This window comes from Vitis vinifera, chromosome 8 (assembly GCF_030704535.1).
Source record: "Vitis vinifera cultivar Pinot Noir 40024 chromosome 8, ASM3070453v1".
NCBI lineage: Eukaryota > Viridiplantae > Streptophyta > Magnoliopsida > Vitales > Vitaceae > Vitis > Vitis vinifera.
This window is the reverse complement of record NC_081812.1, coordinates 16113111-16141031: the sequence shown is the minus strand read 5'-3', so window position 1 is coordinate 16141031 and position 27921 is coordinate 16113111. Positions and strand designations below refer to the sequence as shown.

Sequence of the window (27921 nt, the reverse complement as noted above, 5' to 3'; positions counted from 1 at the left end):
TTTTCGTAAGGAAAGCAGAAACCTCGGTTCGAAGCAATGGATATATGCCCTTTCTCTCAGAAGTAAAAGTGAAAAAGGAGATTAACCTAGAAAAGCAACAACCCGAAATAGAAAAAAAATATATGATAGAGAGAGAAAAAGCAATGAGTGAAGTAAGCAGCAGTTAGCCGTCCCTCTATAAACCGTTTCACTCAAGCCTGTGGTTATCGAAGCGAAAGACTTGGACTCTGACTCTTACTTCCTTACTCTAATTCCAGAAAACTTGAAACCATGCTAACTTCCTTCCCCATTCTCCTCTTTGTTTTGGTCTCTCTCACCGTCACAAGTACATTTTCCTTCTCCTTATACTCTGGTAGCTGTTAGTTTTCATGTATCTGTCATCCATCAACTGATTTCTCTTTTTGGTGATATGCAGATGGGTCTCAGCTCATACTAGTAAACAACTGCAGGGAAAGCATATGGCCCGGAATACTCGGTGGTGCAGGCCACTCCACCCCTAAAGACGGTGGATTCAATCTCAACAGTGGAGAAGAAGTGGTCCTTGACTTGCCCGAAAAGTGGTCAGGAAGGGTATGGGGAAGGCAAGGTTGTAGCTTTGATAACAATGGAAAAGGCAATTGCGAGACCGGAGATTGCTCTGGCATGTTACATTGTCGGGGCACAGGGGGCGTGCCACCGGCAACGGTGGTGGAAATGACACTTGGGACATCCGCCTCTCCCTTACATTTCTATGATGTGAGTTTGGTTGATGGATTCAACTTGCCAGTTTCCATGGCGCCTGTTGGTGGTGGAATTGGCTGTGGACGCGCGGCATGTGATGTCGATTTGAACATTTGCTGCCCATCTGCACTGGAAGTGAAGAAGGGTGGCAAAGTGGTGGGCTGCAAGAGCGCCTGCTTAGCCATGCAATCGGCCAAGTATTGCTGTACAGGCAACTACTCTAACCCGAAAACTTGCAAGCCCACGCTCTTCGCCAATCTCTTCAAAGCCATCTGCCCAAAAGCCTATAGTTATGCTTTTGATGACTCTACCAGCCTCAACAAATGCAGGGCTTCACGGTATCTCATCACCTTCTGCCCTCCCAAATAAGGAATATTGTCAGGGTGCACTCATGGCTCGGTAAGAAAGTCAGTGGTGTTAGCAATGAAGCTTCTTGTGGTTATCCGTACTTTCTACTTGAATCGTCTGTTGTTGCAGTCTTCTTTTTCTTTTTTAAAGTTAGATTAGATTGTATGATTTGATCTTGTTCATCAAGTTCTGTTAGTTGGAAACACTAGTTTCCTGCTGGGTTGAGGCCTAGTAATAATGTTTTGGCATGAATCCAGTTCAAATACGTTCATCAGCTTTAAAGTTATTTTTATTCAGTAGACGTGTAAATCATTTTGCTATAGCATTCTAAGAATAAAAGGGTTGTCATGTCTACTATTGAAATACTGTGGATTTGAATTGTGGCTGAGTGATGATGAGACGTTGATGGGAATGATTATCACCTTAAACCCCACAAGAAAGCGAATAAGAAAAAAATCAAAGGAAAAGATGCCTGTACGAGTATTTGGCTTTTGGAGTCTCGACTTGCTTTCTTGTAAGTTTTCTCTTGGCGATGATACGATGGATTCATCTCTATAGAAGCAGTGTTTTGACAAGTTTCATTTATTTATTTCCACTGCCCCGTTCAACATTTCCACTCTATGACCCTGAGCTCAAATATCATCAGATTTCTTCTCAAAATTTCTACTATTTAACATTCCTCATCTGTTTCAAATTAAAGAATCAGTGCCAAATATAGAGCAAACTGTTCCAACCCATAACAAATTGGCATTGGAAATCAGTATTCTCATCATCTTTATCCTAGGAATTTTGGCTTGAGGAACAAGAAATCTAATATATCCTAACCCAAGTGGCTTAGATTTGGAACATCTTCTGCAAATGCTAAGTGGATGAACTGTCTTGAATCAAAAAAGTTATCATTTGGAGGGAAAAATGAAGAAAAAAACAGTTGAAAACCTGAGGGAAAGCCCCGAAAGGTTCTGTCAATAAATCTCATAATCAATCAAATTCACAAAGCAATTAAATTTAACATAACAGAGCTATCCTCTCGGAGTTTCCAAAGCAGAGTTAAAAAGCATCCAAAGCAAATACGCCTAATTCACCCCAAACCTTTCCCAATTTAAAATCCAAATTAATAACATTCCAAATTATGCTATCGGAAGGGAATCATTTTTCCAAAGAAGAACAAGATCCACCTTACTACGGGGCAAAATCTAATGAAACTACCAAAAAGAAAAACTTGGCTATAAACTCATGTAAGCGACAAGAGAGATGCCCCAATCTAAGAAAGGAAACATGGATATTAACATTGCAGAAGCAGTAGAGGGGGAGGATGCGCTCACTTATGCCGGATCACTACCAGTACCAAATGTTCAAGAGATGGAGAGAAGCAATCCTATGCAGGTTCCTGAACGATACATTAGGAACCAAGAAGACATGCCCAAAACTACCGATGCGATTCACCTTTCATGTGAGATTCCCGTCATTGATTTATCATTACTATCAAATGGGCACAAGGAGGAGCTCAAGAAACTGGAACTAGCTTGCGAAGAATGGGGCTTTTTCCAGGTAATATTCAAGATATAACGAATTTACACCAAGCAAATGGTTCTTTAAACAAAAATTGATGGCAGGGACAGTGTAAAACAAACAATTACCATATGAACACTTGGTAAAGAATAGACACTCTATAGCAATTGCCACCTAACATGGTTACAATTTGTGTGCACCATATCTTTACACTGGCCACAAATTTCAAGAACCAAAATTGAACAATGTTAACATTTTTCACATCATAGAAGACAGAATGTTTTCATTTTTACCAGTGTTGCACATTTTTCAAACAGAAAAATATTTTGCAGGTGGTGAATCATGGAGTAGCAGAAGAAGTGTTGCAAGGTATGAAGTACAGTGCATCTGAGTTTTTTGAACTCCCATTACAAGAGAAGAACAAGTATGCAATGGCCTCAGATGACATACAAGGGTATGGCCAGGCATTCGTTGTTTCTGAAGAGCAGAAGCTGGATTGGTCAGATATACTGGTTCTTGTTATTTACCCTACACGATTTCGGAAGCTTAAATTTTGGCCAAACGCACCAAAGGAATTCAAGTATGTTTTTGTCATTATTTGAAACTACTAGCTAGGTTACTTGCTATCTGTAAATTTAATAGTTTAATCCATGCAGAGAAAAGATCGAAGTCTATTCAAATGAAGTAAAAAGAGTAGGAGAGGAGCTCCTATGTTCCTTGTCTTTGATAATGGGAATGGATAAGGATACTCTCCTTGGACTGCACAAAGAGTTTGTGCAAGCCTTGCGAGTGAACTACTATCCCACTTGCAGCATACCAGATCAAGTACTGGGTGTAAGTCCACACTCGGACACAAGCATCCTAACCATACTTATGCAAGATGATGATGTCACTGGTTTACAGATTAAGCACAGTGGAGAGTGGGTGCCTGTTAAGCCAATTCCAAATGCTCTGGTCGTGAATATTGGAGATGTTATTGAGGTAATTTTCTACAATCTCGTTATGTCACCTATTCTTTCTTGCTGAATTAAGACATTATTACTGATTAAACATCAGAAAATAACATGTCATATAAAATGGCAAGAGAAGAGGGGATAGAGGAAAATATCCTAATTGTTCTATGACTGCCTGTTTATTATTGTAATGACAGATTTGGAGCAATGGGAAATACAGGAGCATTGAGCACAGAGCTGTGACAAACAAGAACAGGGCTAGGATTTCATTTGCATCTTTTATTCTTCCACATGATGATGTGGAAATTGAGCCATTTGACCATTTGGTAGATTCCCAGCAGCCCATTAAGATATACAAGAAGGTAAGATACGGAGATTATCTTAGGCATTCCATGAAAAGGAAAATGGAGGGAAAGTTTCACACAGAAATGGCCAAGAATGAAAATTAAGTAGATTTTCTGAATATTTCCATCACTTCCATAGTGAAAGGACATTGAAGGAAAAATAAATAAATCAATAGAAACAGAAGTTGTCCCCAGACATTCTCAACATGTTATGAATTATCAGACTCCTGTTAGTCAAAATAAACACCAAATATTTCAATTATCATTTCTTTACTTCAGAGATTAATGGAATTCCACTAAATTTACCTTTTATTCAAGCAAGTATTTGCTTTTTACTGTAGATCGTGTTTTCCTATGAGAACCGGATATGCCAAACTGCAAGAAGGTTCTCTAGGATATTTCTCCGAAAGATAAATTACAATGGTATTTAAATATTTTGCAAAGCTAAGGCCACCACACCATTTGTTTGTTCATGCTGTCTGGCATTACTAAAAATTTATTAGTTTCTAGTAGCCTTACTCTTCTTGGTTGTAATGAAAATATGGAGCAAGGGAAGTATGAGAGATTTGAGAATGGTTCTTACAGGCAAGGACATACTATGCAACATTTTTCACAACGGATTTCAATGTTGAAATCAAACCACTTGATCATATGCTAGATCCTAAACAGCCTTGTAGGATATACAAGGTCATTCATGGGGATTATCCAACCACTTGATCATATGCTAGATCCTAAACAGCCTTGTAGGATATACAAGGTCATTCATGGGGATTATCCAACCACTTGATCATATGCTAGATCCCAATAACAGCCTTGTAGGATATACAAGAAGGTCACTTAGGGGATTATCCGATGTCTCTGAAGAAAAAACTAAAAGGAAGGGCTAATATCGTATTTGCAGAGTATAGCACAAATATAATATGCTGAATTCTACCAACTCCTTTAAAATGTAATGGCCTCAGCCACAGATATCTTATCTGGGTTCTTCTCCCCTTTTGGGCTAGTGCTGTGCCAAATAAAAACAAGCAGAGTTCCCACTTCTTGCATTGTTGGTGTCTATCTACAATCTATTTCAATTTTTCAAATTCTGTGTTATCTTGTCATTGAGGCTTCAATAACTAACTCCACTTAGTATTCCAAGCACATCATTCAAAAGAAAATGTGCATCTATCTTATAATATACCCTCTGACCAGAAAAATATATGTTGGAAAGATAACCAAAGCACACATGCAAAAATTTTATTGGTGCAAGATCCCTTCTTAAAATTCACTGTTAGTTATGAACTAAGACTACAAGACTTTTAATGTCTACTCTTAGCTGGACCTGCAGATATGATGCTTTTGCCATAGCTATCAGGCCGAATGGGCAGTGGAAGCGCTAGGATGATACATCTGGTTGGGAATTACATGTATAACTACTTCTGTTTTAATGAGTAGGGAGACTGCACCATTTTAATAACATGCCTATCTATAAGAGTAGCTACAGAAGTTTAAACCTTTCTTTTTGTTGTTATGGATTTTAAGCCCGTGTTGTCTTATTCCAAGTGAGAATGTTGAAACGCTACGAGGGTGATGCTAGACTGACAACTGTGTACCTTATCAACAGAATGCCTACTGAAGTCTTAGAAAACTAAGCACTAATAAAGAAATTCATGACACTATTTCCAACTTTCAAGGAGTAGGTGCTTCACCACCAAAGACTTCGGATGTGTATCCTATGTTCATATCCATGATCAATTATGTGGAAAGTGGAATCCTAAAACTATGAAGGTTGTGTTCTTAGGGTACCCCCTCCCCCTCCCCCCCCTCCCACAACAAAGAAAGGCTACAAGTGCTATAATCCTCATACAAAGAAACATACGTCACTATGGATGCGACTTTTGTAGAGAATGAACTATACTTTAATAGAACCTATCTTCAAGAGGAGAATATATCAATGTTTTGATTCGAAGATAGGGAGGATTACAATGTAAACAAAGAGTTAAAGAAACAACAAACATCATTGAAAAAAATGATGTAATTGTTGCTAAAAGGAATGATACAATGGTTGAAACTATTGATAAAGATGAGGGGAATAGAATGGTTGTCAACCTAAATTGGAGAGATAATTCCATAAATCTTTCCCACAATCAATCAAATAGTATTTCACCAAAAATACCTATTGAAACTTCTCCCAATCATTTTACAAATAGTAAAACCACAGGGAAGGACCTAATACCCTAATTTTCAATGTGTACTTTGGGAAGAAAAGATCCATCATCACTTCTCCGACTCCAATTGAGATCTCTCCTCCTAGTAATTTGGACTTGCCTATCACTTTTAGAAAAGGGTTGGGGTTGGAGTTTGCACTCGTCACCCCATGTCTTATTTATATTTATGTAGAAACTTTCACTTGTCCTTTCTCTCACAAGTGTTATCTGAACGAATACCCATCACTATTCAAGAAGCCTCAACCTCCAAATCGTGGAAAGATGCCATTAATGAGGAGATGATAGCATTGAAAAAAAACCAATTAAACTTGGGAGATTATTGATTTACCAGAAGTAAAGATGTTAGTGAATTGCAAATAGATCTTCATCATGAAATACAAATTTAGTAGAACATTGGATAGATACAAGGTAAGACTTTTCGTTGAAGGATACACACAAACTTATATAAGTGGATTTAAAAAAAAAAAATTTAGAAATCACCTCTTCCAAGAGATGATTCTTACCAATGATAAAAAAAGAAAAATTTAGAAATCACCTCTTCCAAAAGATGATTCTTACCAATGATTAAAAAGAAAAAAGACTTGTCTATTCAAGAGACAATTTTTGCTTCAAATCATATTACATGGCAAACACTCTTTCCTAGATGACAAATACTATGATAGATTTGGAAATATTTTCTTCATTATTATAGTTTACAAATTATTTTTTCAAGCTATCCTACACTTTATCAAAAACCCTACTTATTTAATATCTATGCACATGAAGGTTTATTTAAAAAGATTATGCTTAAAAAAGCCAGACATTAATTTTAGCAACTCTCATCTCTTGGAACCACACTTGTGAGTGTGAAGAGTTATTTCATTTTTATATTCAAATTATTATCTTTTTTTAAAAAAAAAAATTAGTGCATGTTTAAAACAGTAGATAGTGCATGTTTCCTTTAAAACAGTAGATAGTGCATGTTTCCTTTAATATTTTTCCAAACAGTGGACATATCTTGGATTATGGAAAGTTGGGTTCCAAAAATGTTATTATTCCCAAATTGCACATCAAAACATAATTCTCCCCATTTTCTGGTCAACGACTGGACTTTCTACTTGCTTCTTTCCCTCGATCCACGCAAAATCCTATGTGAAGATTTGCTTTTGATTATAGAAAAGGACTACAAAACTTTTATAATGAGCAGAGGCTATTTTCTAAGCAAACAAACATGATCACATGGTTTTAGGAGTTTTGGGTCAAAATGCCTATTTTTAAATCATAACATCTATGCATTTGAAATTTATGTTCAAATTCCCCTTTTTTGCGTCACTTAGCGTCATGTCATTAAAAAATATATTTTTTTTTTATCATTTTAATTAAAACCACAATTAACAAATACGACTTCATATTTAAACTAAAGTCGCGATTGACAATTACGATTTCATTTTTTAACTAAAATAATAATTGGCAACTGCGACTTCTTTTTTGAACAAAAGTCGCAGTTGTCGATTATGACTTCATTTTTTAACTAAAGTCACGGTTGTCAACTGAGATTTTAATTTTTTTTTTAAATTAAAATTTTAATTAAAAATTATTAAATTACAATTTATGATTGAAATTTAAAAAATATACTTAAATAATAAATTATTTTTATTTAAATTTAAAAATCTAGTATTACTTCAACAAATATAAAATGATAAATAGAAGATATTATAAATGAATATTTTATTTATTAATAAATTAATAATATTAAAATAATAAACTTATATAATATATAAATAATATATAAAATTGTATAATTTATTAATTTAAAATATTTAATTTTTTGTTTTTTAATATTTAATTTCAATCATAAATTGTAATTTAATAGTTTTTAATTAAATTTGAAAAAAAAAATTATAATTGAAATCTCAATTAAGTATATTATTATTTCGATAAAGATAAATTTATCATAATACAAATAAATTAATATCTTAAAAAACAAAAAATTAAATATCTTAAATTAATAAATTATACAATTTTATATATTATTTATATGTTATATAAGTTTATTATTTTAAGATTATTAATTTATTAATAAATAAAATATTCATTTATAATATCTTCTATTTATCAATTTATGTTTGTTAAAGTAATACTAGATTTTTAAGTTTAAATATAAATAATTTATTATTTAAGTATATTTTTTTAAATTTCAATCATAAATTGTAATTTAATAGTTTTTAATTAAATTTGAAAGTAAAAATAAATTATAATTGAAATCTCAGTTATCAACTACAGCTTAAAAGTATATTATTATTTCGATAAAGATAAATTTATCATAATACAAATAAATTAATATCTTAAAAAATAACAAATTAAATATCTTAAATTAATAAATTATACAATTTTATATTTTATTTATATGTTATATAAGTTTATTATTTTAAGATTATTAATTTATTAATAAATAAAATATTCATTTATAATATCTTCTATTTATCAATTTATGTTTGTTGAAGTAATACTAGATTTTTAATTTTAAATATAAATAATTTATTATTTAAGTATATTTTTAAATTTTCAATCATAAATTGTAATTTAATAGTTCTTAATTAAATTTGAAAATAAAAAAAATTATAATTGAAATCTCAGTTATCAACTGCGACTTAAAAATATACTATTATTTCGATAAAGATAAATTTATCATAATTCAAATAAATTAATATCTTAAAAAACAATAAATTAAATATCTTAAATTAATAAATTATACAATTTTATATATTATTTATATGTTATATAAGTTTATTATTTTAAGATTATTAATTTATTAATAAATAAAATATTTATTTATAATATCTTTTATTTATCAATTTATGTTTGTTGAAGTAATACTAGATTTTTAAATATAAATATAAATAATTTATTATTTAAGTATATTTTTTAAATTTCAATAATAAATTATAATTTAATAATTTTTAATTAAATTTAAAATTTAAAAAAAAATTAACTAAAGTCTCAGTTGATAACTGCAGCTTTAATTAAAAAACGAAGCCGCAGTTGACAACTGTAACTTTAGTTCAAAAAAGATGTCGCAGTTGCCAACTACGACTTTAGTTAAAAATAAAATCGCAGTTGTCAACTGCGGTTGCTAACTACGGCTTTAACTAAAATGATGAAAAAAAAAATAATTTAATGACATGATGCTTACATGGCACCAAGCACCAAAAAGACTAATTTGAACCTAAGTTTCAAATAATGGTTACATATTACGATTTAAAAAAAAAAATGGTCATTTTGACCCAAAACTCCGGTTTTAAAAAAATAATTTAATGACATGATGCTTACATGGCACCAAGCACCAAAAAGACTAATTTGAACCTAAGTTTCAAATAATGGTTAGATATTGCGATTTTAAAAAAAAAAATGGTCATTTTGACCCAAAACTCTGATTTTAGTCTTATCAGAGAGAGTATATATACGTGTACGTGTGTGTGTGTGACCCAAAACTCTGGTTTTAGTCTTATCAGAGAGAGTATATATACGCGTGTGTACGTGTGTGTGTGACCCAAAACTCTGGTTTTAGTCTTATCAGAGAGAGTATATATACGCGCGTGTGTGTGTGTGTGTGAGAGGAAGTACAATCAGACAGAGAGAGTGAGGATGTGTGTGTGTGTGAGGAAGTACAATCAGTATGAGAGTGAGGAAGTACTGAACGTGTGTGTGTGTGTGAGGAAGTACAATCAGACAGAGAGAGTGAGGATGTGTGTGTGTGTGAGGAAGTACAATCAGAGAGAGTGAGGAAGTACTGAACGGTGGGATATCATCACCATCTATTGTAAATGTTCAGGAGATGGTGAGATGCAATCTTTCATGCATTCCTGACAGATTCAAAAGGAGCGAAGAAGATAAATCCAAAGGTGTTGATCTGTCTGTTCTTTCACCTCAAATTCCCGTCATTGACTTGGCATTACTTTCAAGTGAGAATGTTGAGGAGCTAAAGAAGCTGGAGTGGGCCTGCAAATGCTGGGGCTTTTTTATGGTAATACCCTTATTCATTTCTCTGCATTTCTCCATGGCAATTCAGACAGAGAATGAACTGGTTATCCAAACCAAACTTCATAATTTGTGCATGCAAAGAAAACCAAACATCCTCCAGAAAATGTTTGGAAAGCAAATAGCTCATCTGATATGCATAGTCTATCATCATTTCACAACATGTTGACCAAAATATCTTGCAGGCAACTAATCATGGAATACCAGAAGAAGTATTGCAGAGGGTGAAGGATGCCGCAGCTGGGTTTTTCGAACTACCATTCGAAGAGAAGAAAGCATACTCACTGGACTCGAATGAGATGCAAGGTTATGGGCAGCCTTTCATGGTCTCTGAGGAGAAACTGGACTGGTCAGATTCACTAATTTTGAGGATCTATCCCTCCCATTTTCAAAAACTCAAGTTTTGGCCAACTACTCCAGCAGACTTCAGGTATTTCTTTTGAAATTTGTTCGGAGTGTAGATAATTAAGTCAACCAATATGTAAATTAAAATATTCACTCACTGCAGAGACACTGTCGAAACATATTCCACTGAAGTAAGAAAAGTTGCAGAGACACTCCTTGGCTCTTTATCTTTGACGATGGGGATGACTAAGGATGCACTTCTTAGGCTACACAAAGACATGGCACAAGCTTTGCGTGTGAATTACTATCCTACATGTCGCAACCCTGACCAAGTAATCGGTATAAGCCCACATTCTGATGCGACCTCCATATCCATACTCCTGCAAGATGATGATGTTACTGGCTTAGAAATCCAGCATGATGGAGGATGGGTGCCTGTTCATCCGATCCTAAATTCCCTGGTCGTGAATATTGGAGATGTTATAGAGGTAAATATAAAAAAATTCCATCATCTCAAAGATTTCATTTATAACTAATAACCAGGCAAAAAAGAAAAGCCTACCTAAGCCTCCTTCCTTTCTTTCTCTTTCCATATTGTGATAGAGAGGAAGAGCAAGTGGAGGGATTTAAGACCCAATCATTGTCTGGCTCTTCAAAACCCAGCATGGAGAGGGTTTTTTCCGTAAACAAGCGTTAAAATCTTACAAAATGATTTGGAGCCTGGCCTGCTTGATTGTGGTAACAGATGTGGAGCAACGGCAAGTATAATAGCATCGAGCACAGAACCATGGCAAACGAGAACAGGGCAAGGATGTCCTTGGCGACATTTTTTACGCCAGACACAGATGTGGAAATTGAACCACTAGATCATATATTAGATCCTCAAGGGTCGAATAGGATATACAAGAAGGTCAAGTACGGAGACTATCTGACTCGTTCTTTGTGGAAGAAAATAGAGGGCAAGACTAATCTCCGATTCGCCAAGTACAACGATAAAGTAGAATCCTGAGTTGTAGGGACTCCCTTGAACCACAGATAATCAAATTGGGCCTCCTGTCTCTTAGGTCTAGTGCGATGCAGGATAAATGTGTGCTCCATTTCCTGTACAGCTTGTCCTACGTCTACTCCAACATCAAGAATCTCTGTCTTGTCCTTCAATCTAAATTTAGAATTCCATGTTTAAAACAGCAGAGCCACAGAACTAATAATAATAATTATTATTAGGAATCAAGACGATTTCATTAACATCTAAAAGATAACATGAACCGGGATGAGTTCAATGGCTTCTTATCAATGAGTCCACCACTCCAAATATGTTGGTGAATTATGAGTTTTGAAGGTTGATGAAGCCCATAGAAGTTGACAAACACCCCTGAACAGTGAACACTATATAACCAAGCAACTCTGTGTGCCTATTTTCGACATGACACCTACAATAAAAAATTATTATAAATTATTATTATTAATGATTATGTTTTTAAATGATTAAAAAAATGTTAAATTAGAGTACGATTATCTAATAAAATAAAATAAAAAATTAACATTGGCTGTCCTATACATGATACACCCTTGTGTTAGAAAAAATTACTCGATCGATTCTTCAATTAGTATTTAATTTCATTTACTCTTTTCTAAAAAACTATATTATAATTATTATATATTTTTATTTACCCTATATTTTAATTTCATCTACAATAAAAAAAATTATGGAACTAAGTGTTTACATCAACAATAAGAAACTGATCTATTAACGTCCTAACCCTTTTGTCTTATGGAACTAGAAATCATAAGCTTTAAACCGAGAATTTAATATCCTTATTGTCATCAAAGCTTTTAAAAAACCTTAATTTTAATATCCAATTATATAATCATGAGAACTCCTTTGTTGTAATGTAATTTCCTTAATTTTGTGTCACTTCAAACCACGATCGTTTTTAGGGTTTAATTATATTGGGGAAAAATCTTGCTCTCACATTCCCTTTATCCCTTACTTTATTATTTCATATTTTCTAATATCACTTTATCATTACTTTTATTATCTAATTTTTTTTCTTGTATTTTCGTTTAGTGATTCAAATTTCATGGTGCATTTTGCGTGACCTAAATGAAAGATTAGGCTGGCATCAATTCAATACCATACTTTCTTCCTAATTTAAAACATCATCCCATAAGATTTTTCTACCTAAAAGCATTCACCCATTTAACTTTCTAAATTAAAATTAAAAAAAGTGAAAACTTAATGATTTGACTGTTTTGTTTTTTTTTTAAAAATAATTAATGAATATGATTTCAACAAGTTACACATAGTCCTTGATTCAACTCATGTAATCGATAATATTTTGAATTTACCCGATGGACGATAAAAACCTCAAATTTTGAATCCAAAATAATTTCTTCTTTTTGGGGTCTTAATTTCGTTCATCCAAAATAATTTTTCATCAAATGGCATAAAAACACTTGTTCTTCTGGTTGTAGTTTTTTTCTTTCCTGCCTTCTGAGTTTCTTCTGAATTTGTTACGCTTTCACAGCACACGAGAACTTACCTTATTTTGATGGTTTCGTAGCCCCTAATATTTGGGCATCATCCCACTTTGAAAAAGTACATATAACAATAAAATATATAAAATTAATAATTTTTTTAAATGACATAGACTAATGAAATTATTTAATTATATTTTTTTTATAAAAAAAAAAGTAGTCATATAAAGGTTATTTTTTTCAATTCAAGTATTATTTGATCCATTTCAATAAAATCTCATTTTTTTAAAAATCATTTCAGTGTTTCAGTTTCTCTGATCCGCACAAAACGTTTCCACCGTTAAAAATAAAACTTCTCTATAATTCAACTACTTAAAACTAAATAACACTGACAACCCTTTTTTTTTTCCAAAAGAAAGAACCTGGTTTTTTTTTTTTTTTTTGTTGAATTGTGCAATGGCAACAGATTTTACTTCATTAAAATTTTGGAATCCCTGCCATTTCATACATAAAATATAGAAATTCCCCTCTTCTTAAGACAACCTATTGCAAAATCTCAAGCGCACACCATCTAAGTTCACTAAAATGAGATGGCAAACACAATAAAACTAAAAATGCATCAGACAATTCAGAAATATACGACATGCTGAAAATAGGAGAAATTCCTTGCAACACCTTTAAAACTGTCTGCAATATGTTACAGGTTTACCTTGGAATACTCCTCTGTCCAGCATCCTCACCTCCACTTGAACTGCTATGGACATGAGGTGTTTCAGGCTGTTGAGGGCTAAATCCCAACAGGAGAGGAGCGGCTTCCTTCTTTTCAGTACCAGGAGCTCTATTAGCTTCTTGGTTTGCAGCCCAAGCTCTCAGAGGAGGTTCAAAATGCTTGCTGGCAACATCAGGTGGGGGTGCATCATCCCCGGGAAGAACAACAAGCCCCTCCCCACGAAGAGAAGATGGCTCATTGTAGCAGGCATTCCAGAGCGAGTCCACAAGGTGTCTCTCTTCCCTAGCAGCCCCAAGATCCTCAGGTGACATTAAGCTGATACCTTTAATCCTTTCTTGAAGAAGTTGCTTCAATTTCTCATCTTCTTCGCCTAAACCATCACTGCCTCCACTTGTCTTGTCTTGAGCAAGCTCAAGAAGGCCTCGAAGGGCAGCTTCTCGTACCTCGGAATCATCACTGGAGGCAAGATGCATCATTATGCGAGGGAATCCCAGCTCACTTACTACATTGCAGTCTGAACTATTCTCATGTAGTAGGTAATGGATCAAATTCAAGGCTTTCCTGCAAAATGGTTAATTCTATGAATAAGATTGAGGGTGGAGAAGCTAAAGTTTAGATTCAGAGCAAGTCATCTGTAAAATAGTGGAAAAAAGGAAAGAAAAAAAAAAGAAGATAATATTTTTGAAGTCATTTAGCTGCTTATTTTTTATTTTCAAGCATTTTAGTATTTGATCAAGTGTCAGGCTTGTAGTCAGACCTCATGAAACTAAATCCATCCTTCCATCAAAGTGTGATCTAATTCATAAATCATCAACACTCAATAAAGACAGTGAAATGATTGAATATTAAAAGATGTGGGAGTGGTTACCTTTGGAATCTCACACTCTCAGAACCCAAAGCATCTCTCAAAGCCGCATAACCATTTGCGAGTCGAAAAGCAGCAATGCCTGGCTTGTTGTGACGAATTAAAGCTGGAAAATATATATATATACAGAAGTGTTAGTCCCTGCAAGGGATTCCAGAAGAAGTATAGAAGTCACTTCAAAAATCAATGACAACCACAACTTATTAAAGAAAGGAAAAAATATTTACTCACAAGCTATTGCACCAAGTGCTTTAGTTCGAACAGTTATATCAGGGTCTGAAGTGAAGTTAGAGAGGAGAGGCTCAAAGCCATTTGCTTCCATTACCAGCTGTTGACTCCTTGGGTTGTTCTGGACAATGGTTGTTATAACCTCTGCAGCCTTTGCTCGAATGCCAGAATGAGAGTTCTTCAGGTAACCCAGGAGAGGAACCAAACCACCAATAGAGTGCAGATCTATCACATTGCATAACAGCAGAAGAAATTGAGACGGATTTTACAAACAGTGTAAACAGCTGATAGGGCCATCATAATCAGAAATATGTAATCCATATGCAACCTTTCTAGTTCAACATTTCATACATCTTACTTTAGCAATGCACTATTTTTTTTTTCTCATATTTAAATGCAACCAAAATGGAAATGAAAGGAGGTCTATAAAATATATGGAACATGTAGCATATAAAAACAATCAAAATCAAGTAGGAAACCTAGAAGATGACATAACAAATAAAGTAAAATAAATAAAAAAACTAAGAGATAGCAGCAATGATGTAAATGAGAATTGAGAAGGTAATAAATATGCGTGCATTCAAATGAATAAAATTTGCATGAGTTAATAATACAGCATATAAAATATTTGAAGTTCCAACTACCTATTCTGAAATACCTGAAGTTTCATATTTGAAAGGTCAGCTAAACCCAACAAAAGGTTATTTCCTCACAATCCTAAAGCTATAATTTGATAGAGAGGGAGGTTTTGTTGGTAACATTTGTAGGAACCTGTGCTACAGACTTCGGTTGAAGTGTTCTCCACAACTTGAACATCTTCTTCACTTGCTTCAGTCATACATAGGATCGTCAATACCATCCTTCTACTGACCTCAACCATAAGGAAGTCTTAAGAGCAATACCGAGAAGCCCTCCAACGAAATCCTAAACGGTTTGACATGAAATTAAGGCTATGCTTGGTTCTCGGAGAATTTGAAAGAAAATGCAAATAAAAGAAAATAGAGAGGAAAAGTAGAAGGAAAATAAAAAATTGATTTAAAGTTAATAAATTATTTTTATATACTACTTCAAACTCCTTTCACTTATTTTAACTCTTTGATATAAAGACTAAATGATTTGAAAATGGATAAGTTTCTAACTAATTTTAACTATATTTGATTTTCTTTCGTATTTTCTATAGTACAACCAAACACGAGAAAATAATTTTCCTTAACATTTTTTTTCTTTCTTTTTTTCTTTCTAGGATTTAAACATAACTTAAAAGAACTAGAGGTGATAAGAATAGCTAAGCATAATAGGAAGTTATTTGACATGAGGTCGGGGGACCCCAGTGTTTTTCTTTTTTTAATAAGCAAGCAAAAAATATATATTAACTCCGCCTATCAAAAAGGGCACACAAGAGTTGAACGGGTCATGCACCGAAAGGCAAGAACAAAACAAAGAAAGCAATATACCAAAAACAATATCCACCCCCCTTCTCTTTTACACAACACCCAGCTAATCGACAGGAGGACATCACCGAATCTGCACTCAGGAATAGTATTGCTTTGAAAAACATGTGATTCATTATAATTATGTGTCAAACATCCAAGACTAAGAGAAATTGGAGGACATCTTTTAGAAGTCAAAAAAATGCAGGGATAATAATTTCATGACACTAGTGATGCCAAGACCATATAAACAATGGAAATCTAAACCTCGAGTCAGATGGTACAAAATGTAGAACAACTCATATGATAAGTAATGGAAAAAGTTGCAGGTATAAACAACTCAATCTAAGAATTTTCATAAAATGAATAAAGAGAATCAAAAGAATATACAGTAACAAACTTACCATTGGCCATGTCAATAGACTCCACATGCTCTTGTAACTCATCTAACATATCTGCCAAAATTTCAATCACAACAAAATAATAAGCTAACAAAGCATTAGAAAATACAATAACAAAAAAAAAAAAAAATTAAAAAAGAGTTAAACAACCAATGAACATGAAAGATCACCTTCAATATCTGCAGAAGTAACTCCTTGAGCCTCCAAAACTTGCTCTGGAGTTTGCATAACAAGAGTGATTTCTTTCATGCGCTTAACAACATCAACACTCTGGGTTTGCATAGCTTCCATAAACCATTTTCGCTCCTCCTCACTAAGAAACGCAGATAAATAAACCAAATAAATTGCATATTCATATAATTTAGTCTAGTGATGCAATCAAATATGAACATGTGATAGGTACCATTCCTTCATGATGAATATTAAAATGCCTTTGCATGGCAACCTAGGTCTAGCATATCAAACTCAGCCATAGCTAGGGTTGCTTCACAAAAGTAATTGCACCGCATAGCATTGTGATATTGCAACTCTGCCATCACCAACATCTAAAATCTTCGAGACTAATTGGATTTCAAAGATAAGAAGCTGGAGGGCAAAAAAATGCTGAAAATTAAACAAAATTGGGTTCTTTCTTCCTTTGGCTTATGATTCCAAAATCCAAATAGCTTACTAGACTTTCCCTGCCAGACCAGATGAATCCAAGTTCTCCAAATGATATGCAACTAAAATGTCAGATACAAAGACGCTCAACCAAAGCACCTCCGCATTACTAAGCTAGAAATATCCTAATTTCCAACCACAGATGATGGGAAAAAACTGCATTAATTTATCAATCTACCATTAGCAAACAAGAAAATTAAAATGAAATAATTTCATGGCCTCCTGTATTGCCGACTAGCACTGAACTGATCATTCGGTGCTTGATTTAACAGTTAGTTCTGTTTCAATTCAGTCAAGCTTTTGCTTGGCGACACTACTTTGGTAAAAAAACATCATAATTGATGCATAAAGAGAGAAAGAGAGAAAAGAGTTTGCCTTAGGTTACGAGGAGGACGAGTTCCATCGGAATGAGCGAGGCTCCATTTGAGTAATCCATCCCAATCGGGTCCGTCTTTGGCCATTACAGATGAGAAGATGCAGAGTCGATCCAACAAAGTGATGTGAAGATCTTTGCCAGACACCTGACCACCGTATATATAAATTGAAGCAAAGGCTGTTCTCTTAATCAAATCAAATTTCTAAACCATCCTTCCAGGAGCCTCTCTACGATTCTGGACTATTCTGGAGAAATGAGGATTAGGTCAAGAATCACGCCCTGTTTGGCAACTGGTTTCAAGAACCCTAACCACGATTTATGGTTTTCCTTTTTCTCGACTTTTTGTGCCTCGCATGGAAATAAGAAAAATATGGCCCACAAAATGTTCGAGAAAATGAGAATTGAAGTTTTTTCAGGAAAACACAATCCGCATTTTTTTAAAGAGAAAATGGTATTTTAAAATAACTTCTGAAAATATTTTTTTTAAATGAATTTTAATAACTTTTTTTAAATAACAATAAAAAAATATGAAAAATAATTTAAAAATATTTATGCTACACATAAGTATATACTACTCTAATAAATAACAATTTGAAAATTTTGTTTTTATATTTAGGTTTTCAAATAAAATTTTATTCTAAAAAACTTCTTTGATTATTAATTTCACAAAATAATTCGATTACTAATGAATAAAAATTAATTTTTTTGAGAAAAAATTAATTTTCATACACTATAGTAAAAATAATTATAAAATAAAATCTCTTTAAAAACAATTCAAGTTTTATGCATTTTAAATGTATTATCCTATGATATTTGAATGTAATATCTATATATTTAAAATGTAATATTTGAATTATCAAAGATAATATATTTGATTGAAATGTTAATTCATTTTAGACAAGTGCTTAAAATTTTCAAAAAATGTTTTTTTATATTTAAAAAAAAAAGCAGAATATAATAAATTTATTATAAGGCAATGTTTTGTTTTTTGAAATTTTGAAAGAAAATGAAATATAGAGTAAAAATAAGATATGAAATAAATAATGAAAAAAAATAAAATTTTGATAAATTATTTTTATTTGTTACTTCAAATTCATTTTACTTCTTTTAACTCATTAATATTAATATTAAATAAATCTAAAATACATAAAATTTTAACTAATTTTAATAAAATTAATTTTATTTTATATTTTTTATAGTACAATCCATATATGAAAAAAAAAATCATTTTTCTTATTTTTTTTTATTTTCTTAACATTTTTTAAACTAAACACAACTTAAAATAATTAATGGATTCCACAATATAACATATATATAAATATTAGGATTGTAAAAGTAATAAAAATATGAAAAAAATTTCATAAATTAATCGTAATCATATTAATTTTTTTTTATCCCACATACAAAATTCTTATGGGTTATTTGGGTAAAGGGTTCAAATAACACCCTATATGTAAAAGTAACCACTACCCCTAAAAACATACAAAATTAACCCATAAATGTATTATTTTAAGATTTAATTGTTTAAAAGAGTGAAATAATCATCAAAATTATGAATCGAGGCCATCTTATATTTTTACTTGAATACAGTTTATTTTTATTATACATATTTTTTTATTTATTTAAATATATATATATATATATATTAAAATGAGAGTATTTTTGTTAAAACGAGTCTAAATAAACATAAAGGGTTAAATCGTAGAATTTGAATTTTTAAACATCATTTTAATCAAATAACCGTTATTTTAAGTCATAAGACTCATAACCAAATTAAAGGCCTAAACCTCCAAGATTAGGCGAAATAAAACGGTGAGTTTTCATATGAAACGGTGTCGTTTCTTTATTCATTCCTGTCATCGTTGTCTTGGCCAAAACCCTAAACCCCTAAGTACTAGAGGAACAAGGAGAGAACCGTCTCCTTCCCTCTCTCTGCCAAGTTCAAAAGAGAACCCAAAAAAGAAATGGGAATTTTCGAACCCTTTAGAGCAATAGGATACATCACAAGCACGGTTCCTTTCTCTGTTCAGAGGTTGGGCACTGAAACTTTCGTCACCGTCAGTGTCGGCAAAGCTTGGCAGATTTATAACGTATTATCTCTATCTCCATATATTCATACATGTACACGTTTCATTCGTTTACCTCTTTTTGGGTGGTGAGAAAGCTGCATAATGGAAAGAAAGTGTTACATATCGTGAATTTTCAAGTTTAGTTTTTGATTTGGCGTAGTAGCAGTTTTATAGGTTTTGGGATATTGGAAAATCTAAGATTCATGTTTTTTTTTTTCTCTCTCATTTTCTTCACGTTTTTTTAGCAATCCATCAGAGGACTTTTTTCATTAACCGCTGGTTAGTTGCAGAGAAAGCAATTAAGCTGAATATTTATTAGTTATGCAGTTTTGATTTTTTGAGAGCAACAACGTTGAATATTTATTGGCTATGTGGTTTGGGTTTTTTGAACGTTTACTGGCTTGTGATTATTGCAGTAGTTTGGAAACTGGGATTCAAAATTTTGTTTTTCCTTCTCTTGCTCTGTATTCTTAGCAGTCAAACAGAGGATCGGGGCTTAAAGGTGGTTTGAGTTTGTAATGGCAGTGGGAATGACTGTCAACCAGTTAGATATTTTGGAAAATAATTGAAAATTTTAATTAAAAGTTTTCTAACTATTTTTTTTCTTTTTCTCCTAAATTTTCCCTCAGATCAAATGCAGGGTTTGTGAATTTTCTGTATTTTGGTCAAGATTTTAATAGAATTTATGTTTTCTGCAGTTTTTGGAATCGGTGGAGGTTCAGATCACAATTTTTTTTTTCTTTGGGGTGTGGGGGGAAATTATGATGATTAGATGAATATAAAGCTTTTGGGTAAATTCCAAATTGTGGAGTTTCCTTGTATTTCTGAATGGATTTGCTGATGCAGAATGCTACCAAATGGAGTTTCCTTCTTGATAAAAATGTGTCTTGCTTTCTGTATGCCCATCTATGTTTAGGATTATGCAACAATATTGAAACAGTTATTTTTCTGAAACATTTTTAAAGTGTTGTTGTTGTTGTTGTTCTTAAGTAGAAACTGACTCAAGTAACATCTTTTGGTTTTTTTTCTTTTGCAGTGTGCTAAGCTCAATTTGGTGCTTGTTGGTAAGGCTTTACTTATTCTCGCCCACAATTCAGCAAATCACCATCTCTCTCTATATACATATTGTTGATTTTCAGTTTCCATTTTAGTGAACTGTAATAGAATGTTTGTATACAATTTAACCTTTGAACTATAATTCAAAGATAGCTATTTGTGTGTTAACCTCCAATATAAAGTTGACTAGTATAAAATTAATTTTTTGGATGTTGACTATTTTTTTTTTTGATAGGCAAAAGAGTAAAAGGTGCCATGGGCACACCCCAAATACACGGGAGTTACACCCCAAATACAGGGGATACAAAGGATGCCAAAACAACAAAAAATAAATCAACTTAAAATGCACTCCATCATATCCTCTCTTGCTATCTAGTACTCAACCAATCAATAAATTCTAACATGGATGCATCTTGAATATGTTGGTGAGTCCATCGGAATAGGGTACAAAGAAGGGACTCCTTTAGTGCTTGATTTGAATGTTGAATTTCATCAAAGGTTCTTCAATTTTGTTTGCCAAAGTATCCAAAACAAGCAAAGAGTTGTCCTCCAAATTTTTCTTCTATTTTTGCTCATGAAACTCTTGAGCCATCCCTTTAGCAAATATTTCACAGAAGAAGTAAAAGCCCAAGAAATGCCAAAGAGAAAAAACAAAAAATGCCACAGTTCCCTTGCCTTTTCTCAATGGATGAGCACGTGGTTAATTGGTTCTTCCGAACTATTACATAAACAACATTGATTGGCCAATGACCATCGTACTTATCAAAAAAAAAAAAAAAAAATTGGCCAACGACCTTCCTCTTTTCTTATGCTGATTTAAGGTTAGGATCATTTTTCATGCCCCCTCCTAAGCAAAGAAGTCCACTTTTAAAGACGCCTAAGAGCCCCATGCTACCTTCAAGGGAAAAGACACTGCTCCATCCAACTCCAAGGTAGAATAGAATGAATTCATTGAGAAATTCATACTCTTACTAGCCTTCCAAAATAGCTTATCTTAGTCCTCACTGCACTTCCTATACACTTGGTGCCTCCTAAGTAACTCCTCATTCAACACTCAATCTTGAAATTGTCTTGGAAGCAGAAGGTTCCAAACAACTTGCCTACTCATAGCCTCCTTGACATATGCCACCCATGCCTCCTTATTAGCTGCAAAAGAGATTAAAAAGGAGAGGAAATCTTGTAAAGGAGCATCCCTGTGCCAAACACATTGCCAAAATTTGATTCTTCTTCAATTTTAGCCTTAAAGGCTCCCCAACCTCTTCTTATTGCCTTCCACAAGCCAACACCATGGTCCCCCATCCTCGCAAGAGAGCACCAACCTTTTAGTTCTTCCCTAAACTTCCCTCCTATGACCTTTCTCTAAAGAGTCTTCCTCTCCAAAGCAAATCTCTAACACCATTTGCCAAGCAAGGCTCTATCAAGAGATGTCATAACTCTAAAGCCTAGCCCTCCGAATTTTTAATCTTTGCAAATGGATGAACAATTGTTTAAGGGGAGTTCCTCCCACCTAAAGAAAAAAAAGAGAAATCTTGCTAAATATTTTCTAATCTTAAAGTCATCATTGGAGGAATGAAAAAAGAGACATAAAATAAATAGAGAAGCTACAAAAAGTACTTTTAAGCAAAGTGGATTTATCATCCTTTGAGAGGTATTGTTTTTTCAAAGAGCTAACCTTTATGAAACCTTTCCTTAACCACATCCCACTCAGGTAGAGACTTGAAAGTAGCTCCCAAGGGCTAACCTAACTATGTAGTTGGAAGCTTTCCAACCCTACACCCCAACAAAAATGCAAGCTTTGAGACATTAGGGACAACCCTCACTAGAATTAATTCTCTTTTGCCTAGATTACTTTTCAACCCTAAAGAAGCTTCAAACCCAAATAGGACCCAACTCATGTAACTCTATTGGTCTAAGGAAGGCTCACAAAAAAGAAGTGTATCATCTGAAAATGGGAGTTGGGAAATCTCTACTCCTGTTCCTCTTCTGTCTCCAACCTTGAAGCTTGAAATGAAGCGACCCTGCCCTGTCTTTCTCAAAAGAATACCGAGCGCCTCCATCAGCGACACAAATAAATAAGGGGATAGAGGATCCCCTTGTCTTAAATCCCTCGAACTTTGAAAGAAACCATAAAATGTTCCATTTACCAAGATCAAAAACCTTTCTGTTGAAATGCAAAACTGAATCCAATGAACCCACTTTTGCCTAAAGCCCATTTTGCACAACATTGCCAACATCAAGTTCCGATTTACATGTTCGTAGGCTTTCTCAATGTCTAACTTATGAACCACTCCCTTTCTTTGGCTCCTTAATCTTGAATCTGTAGCCTCGTTTGCAATTAGAGCCACATCCAAGATTTGCCTTCCTTGCACAAAAGCATTCTAGGAATAAGACACCACTTTTGCTATCACTTTCTTCATGTTTTCCAAAACTTTAATAAATAATTTATTTAACGCGCCAAGAACAGGGTGCAATCCAAATATGCGTGCTGTGTAAGGATGAAAAGGGCCTATTCTCAAAAGCTTGTTCATTTCCTGACTTTTGGAGTGATCCACTTAAAACATAAAGGGTTGCCCTCCAACACCTTTCTTCTATTTCCTTACAAAATTCCTATGTCATCCTCCCAATATATTCTGTATGGTTCTCTTATTCAAGAAGTGGAGTCCAATGGCAACAAAAGAAGTGACTCCAATTCTGAACCAACTCTATCATTAAGGAGCAGAAAATCAACTTCCTCATTGACACTGCCCAAGTCTTCTACAAAACATAAAGAAAGATAATTATTATTAGAAGAATTTAAATAAAAGATGCCATAATTTTCAGATTTTAGCCATTGAATTGAATTTTTAATGAAAAACTTTTTATGGTTTGCCCTTGTTAGATAAGTTTACCATTTCTTTCTTCGCTCCTCTTCTTCTTGGAAATTATTGCTTGAAAATCCTTAGTCCTACACTCTATTTTATTCATCTAAATTAAATCACTCACCATTCTCCTTGTTTGACCTGTTAAATAGCAAGTTTAGAGGCCTTCAATCTTTTACTGAAAAGAAATAGTGAAATGGACTAAATTCTAGTTCAGGACAATTGGAGCCATCTTTTCTTGTAACACACTTCAGAAAAGAAACTGATTAAACTCCCATTTGAATACTTTGAGGATGTCTAATAGGGTATGTAGAATTTTCTTCTTTGCTGCTGGTTTATAATGATATGTACATTTATTTATTGGGCAATAGCTGATTGGCTTGACAGATTTATCTTTTCTTGCTTTTGGCTCTGTTTTGATAGCTCACATTTATTTTAATATGAAAATTGAAGGTCCTCAACTGCCAAAAAAGATTCGAGCTCTTGCTTCTTATCGTGACTACACATTTGCTGCATATGGGAACGATATTGCAGTATTTAAGCGTGCGCATCAGGTTTGTAAATGAGGGACTTTATTTAATTCATCTTTTTTATGTATGCTTCTCTAATCTCTGTTATTTTGGACATTGCTTTATGACACATTGTCTTGTCACCATGTCCACACATATCTATACCAATATAGAGATGTGCAAACATTTCCATTTATATTTGCTTTAAAACCTGCAGAGTGTGTAATAAGCCTCTTGTTAGATGACCTGCTCTTAAGCTATTTCTTTCTTAAACTTATGATTAATGATGAATTGATTCTCAATTTTATATGCTATGCTTTTGTTTTAATACTATGCTTTTTCAAAGACAGCTTTATTTTATTTCTGCATAAATGCATGAAAGCACACCCAAGCACATGTTCTACGCATTATGCTGACAAAATTTTCTTGTAGCAATTTCCTGATTCTTAAAATCCTGAGAAGTTTGCTTGAACCAATTTTTCTTATACAATTTGGAGCAAGAAACACTTGTCCAACTCCATGTTATCATCACACGCTGCAAATACATGTTTGGGTGGACATGCTGATCTTTCTTTTTTGCTTTATGTGTTTCTAGAATGTATCCTTTTTTCCTCTCTGCTTTGTGTTATATCATGTGACATTGTTGTTCTTTTTGTTAATACAAGGTGGTTTTTTTTTTTTTTTTTTGGTTAGTTTAAAGTAGTGTGATTGATAGCAGGAGAAAAATGTCCCAGATGATCAAAAGTTGTTTCTTAGGAAATATTATTGGGCCAAAACCATCCTGGTGCAGGGGTGAAGATGTCTTAACTCTTAGGGGTTATAACCAAAGAACAAAAAGGGGGATTTTTTTCTTTTCTGTTTTTTTTTTTTGGTTTGAAATAAGCAAAATGAAGATGTCTTAACCATTTGTTTTTTCAAGAACAGAAAGGGGGATCTGATGGAGCAGGATGAAGCTTCTTCCTCTCTCTTTTTTTTTTTTTTTTTTCTTTCCTTATTTTGGTGCTTTGACTGGTGGGGATGTGCATTTTTGGGTTTGAGGTGAGACAAGGTTGGGTGTTTGTGGAGTTTCAATTCTAAGAAGCAAGAGAAAAAGAAAAAAAATGAAATCCTTCATTTCCAGAAGCTCTCATGTTAATTTTCTTCTGGTGTGAACAATATCAATTTCTGCGAGATCCTTGTAAACGTCCTTTTTTCATTCATGTTCACATTTTAAACTTATATTATTTCATTTCATTGCTTATGTTATATTCCTTAATCGCTTGTAGCAGAAGTTATTTTTCTATTAGTACTCAATTGATTTGTCCAAGAGAAATGTTTGTCATTATTTGGGTTCTGGTGTAAATTAATTATGAATAAAATTATAATCTTTTGGTCTAGAGGCAATAATAGGATACATTATAAGATGGCATTCACCCCTATCTTAGTGATGCTTAAGGCTTTGTTTAGATCATGGAAAGGGGAAATAAAGGAAGGAATCCAAATTCTCTTGTTTGGTTCAGCATGGAAAGTATTAAGGAAAACCAAATATAATGGAAATTATTTAGAAATCTCTAAATTTTCAAATTCTTCCTTCTTCGTATAAAGGAGGAAAAAAAAAAAAGAAATAAATTTAGAAAAGTGTAAATGAAAAATTTATCGAGTTTAACGTATTGTTTACTTAACTTTTTTTCCCTTTCCATTTTTTCTTTCTATTTTATTCTCCTCATACTTTCCCTCAAGCTTTCCAAGATCCAAATGGAGCCTAAAGCTTTATGTACCATGCTTAAATGACGAATAAGGTTTAAATCTTTCTTATTGTTCGTTGTTTTACTTTCTCTCCTGCTCTGCACACTATTACACACCCAAGCCATCTTCAACTGCATTTTTTCTGACTTTTATTCCTTGACTATTACCCAACCCTACTTTTAATGCCATTACCTTAACACTGAAATTCACTAATTCCCCTGTCCAGAAATTCCAGCAAACTCTTAATTTTATTTTCATTCTAGAAGACACATTAAAGCCTTTTGTTTAGCAAAAATATATTGAAAACAAGATGCAAGGTGTATACAAGGAAAACCAAGAAACAAGAGAACAGAAATGGAAGAAAACAGGACCTAAAAATCACCAACAGTAACCTCAGGCCAGCAACAGCCTACAATTGAAATCCAAAAGAAAATCAAATTTCCCCTTCCTCAAACAACTCTAGACCACTGAAAAAAAGGCTTAATACTCAGATTGTTCAATTTCAATGCTGACTGTTTCCTCCTTAAAAGATCCTTCTATTCACTCCCTTGGATACACAAGAACAAAGATAGGGGTGCAGATTTTTTAAGTTTCCTCTTCTCCTTCATCCTTCTTACAAAGCTATTGCCCTAACTGACAAAGGAGCCCCTCTTTGAGCAAGCATCTGCCTATAAAATCCAAAGATCGAGAAAAAAACTCCCATAAAGTTTGAGCCAACACAGAATGAGTAAGGATGTGATTGACAAACTCCTCACTCTGCTTTCCTAAGTGACATTAATTCACTAGGTCTAGAATCTTATCCCTTCTTATCAACTTCAATGGTGGGAATCTTTCTCCAGACAGCTTCTCATACAAAGAGACACTTCGGTCTGGGCATAATGGACCTGATTACTTTCACATCCATGAACCTTCTTGCTTAAAAAGGAATTAACACAAAAAAAGGGGTGGGGGGTTGGTTTTTTTTTTTTTTGGGGGGGATGTGGCATTGTGGTGGGTGTGTTGGTTCCAACATCAGTAATTAACTTATAAGGCATTTGAACTGCTCGAGTAACAGGTGGCAACTTGGAGTAGGCATAATGCCAAGGTCAATTTGTTGCTACTGTTTGGAGAGCAAATCCTCAGCATTGATGTTGGTGGTAATATGTTCATGTGGGCATTTAAAGGTATCCAACAGAATCTTGCTCCAATCGGACATGTTATGCTAGAAGACAAGTTCAGCCCAAGCTGTATAATGCATCCAGATACTTACCTAAACAAGGTAATTTGTTAGTCTTTGTTCTCAAGAAAATATGGTGTGAACTTCAGATAGTGATAGCATAATCAGGTAACTGAGAAGCACTTGAGCAGGTGATTCTTGGGAGCGAGGAAGGCTCTCTGCAACTTTGGAACATTAGCACAAAACAAAAGCTGTATGAGTTCAAAGGCTGGAAATCATCTATATGTTGTTGTGTTTCGTCACCTGCACTAGATGTTGTTGCAGTCGGCTGCGCTGATGGAACTATTCACATTCACAACATTCGATATGATGAGGAGATAGTTACATTTAGTCACTCTACACGAGGTGCTGTGACCGCCTTGTCTTTTAGCACTGGTAAGGTCCAAGAAATTATGATTTATGCTGTTTAATTTTTTAATTATGATTTCAAATCTGCAGTCAAATATTGACTATGTATTAGTTGATTCTCATAGCTGTCCCTTTATTTATTCTTTGGGTGCTTTCAAAAACTATTTGTTTGGGGCAAAGTAGCAAGGGTGACTATTGTGGAGAAATTTGAATTTCATTCATACGAATATTGTTGAGATTCCATTATGGATGCATACACAGCGCTATGAAAATATTCTAGGAAACAATCAAATCAGTCTAGCCACTATTCTAGGAGAATTTACAGCCTATATATTAGTCTGCATATGTACAACAACAATGCAATTAGGAAAGGACTATAATAGGAAACTAAAATCCCTTGAAATAGGGAACGACTTTCAACACTCCCCCTCAAGCTGGTTTGAAAATGGTTTCCATTCCAACCTTGCCTAGAGCAAAGGGAAATGTAGAACTCAACAATCCTTTTGTGAGAAAATATGCAAGTTGA

The 27921-nt window shown here is 33.6% G+C and overlaps 5 protein-coding genes across 6 annotated transcripts in view; 4 read left to right on the top strand and 1 right to left on the bottom strand.

Annotated features, from left to right (window-relative positions):
• The first annotated feature begins 156 nt into the window (after nucleotides 1-156).
• LOC100854994 (thaumatin-like protein) lies at nucleotides 157-1435 on the top strand. The gene is made up of 2 exons (XM_003632623.4): nucleotides 157-325; nucleotides 416-1435. The coding sequence occupies exons 1-2, from the start codon at nucleotides 271-273 to the stop codon at nucleotides 1087-1089; spliced, it is 729 nt and encodes a 242-aa protein (XP_003632671.1). The 5' UTR covers nucleotides 157-270; the 3' UTR covers nucleotides 1090-1435.
• A 908-nt stretch (nucleotides 1436-2343) lies between these two features.
• Nucleotides 2344-3979, top strand: LOC100240894 (oxoglutarate-dependent flavonoid 7-O-demethylase 1-like). Its single transcript, XM_010656052.1, has 4 exons — nucleotides 2344-2616; nucleotides 2910-3157; nucleotides 3234-3558; nucleotides 3782-3979. Exons 1-4 carry the CDS (start codon nucleotides 2344-2346, stop codon nucleotides 3977-3979), a joined length of 1044 nt encoding a protein of 347 aa, XP_010654354.1.
• Nucleotides 3980-9835: 5856 nt separating this feature from the next.
• On the top strand, nucleotides 9836-11677 carry LOC100245988 (protein SRG1). Its single transcript, XM_002271081.5, has 4 exons — nucleotides 9836-10087; nucleotides 10287-10531; nucleotides 10610-10934; nucleotides 11192-11677. Exons 1-4 carry the CDS (start codon nucleotides 9899-9901, stop codon nucleotides 11453-11455), a joined length of 1023 nt encoding a protein of 340 aa, XP_002271117.1. The 5' UTR covers nucleotides 9836-9898; the 3' UTR covers nucleotides 11456-11677.
• Nucleotides 11678-13391: 1714 nt separating this feature from the next.
• On the bottom strand, nucleotides 13392-18040 carry LOC100261411 (uncharacterized). Its single transcript, XM_002269475.5, has 6 exons — nucleotides 17614-18040; nucleotides 16749-16891; nucleotides 16582-16632; nucleotides 14751-14972; nucleotides 14523-14625; nucleotides 13392-14215 (listed from the first exon to the last, which is right to left on the bottom strand). Exons 1-6 carry the CDS (start codon nucleotides 17697-17699, stop codon nucleotides 13630-13632), a joined length of 1191 nt encoding a protein of 396 aa, XP_002269511.1. The 5' UTR covers nucleotides 17700-18040; the 3' UTR covers nucleotides 13392-13629.
• A 1395-nt stretch (nucleotides 18041-19435) lies between these two features.
• LOC100266615 (U3 small nucleolar RNA-associated protein 21 homolog) overlaps nucleotides 19436-27921 on the top strand; it is a 28702-nt gene continuing 20216 nt past the window's right edge. Inside the window, exons 1-5 of one of the 2 annotated variants that reach the window (XM_002269412.3) lie at nucleotides 19436-19704; nucleotides 20720-20747; nucleotides 24051-24151; nucleotides 26886-27089; nucleotides 27179-27422. In XM_002269412.3, coding sequence (XP_002269448.1) covers nucleotides 19579-19704; nucleotides 20720-20747; nucleotides 24051-24151; nucleotides 26886-27089; nucleotides 27179-27422 — 703 coding nt within the window. In that variant the 5' untranslated portion in view covers nucleotides 19436-19578. The remainder of the gene's footprint in view (nucleotides 19705-20719; nucleotides 20748-24050; nucleotides 24152-26885; nucleotides 27090-27178; nucleotides 27423-27921) is intronic. The other variant, XM_059739127.1, reaches the window with a different exon arrangement.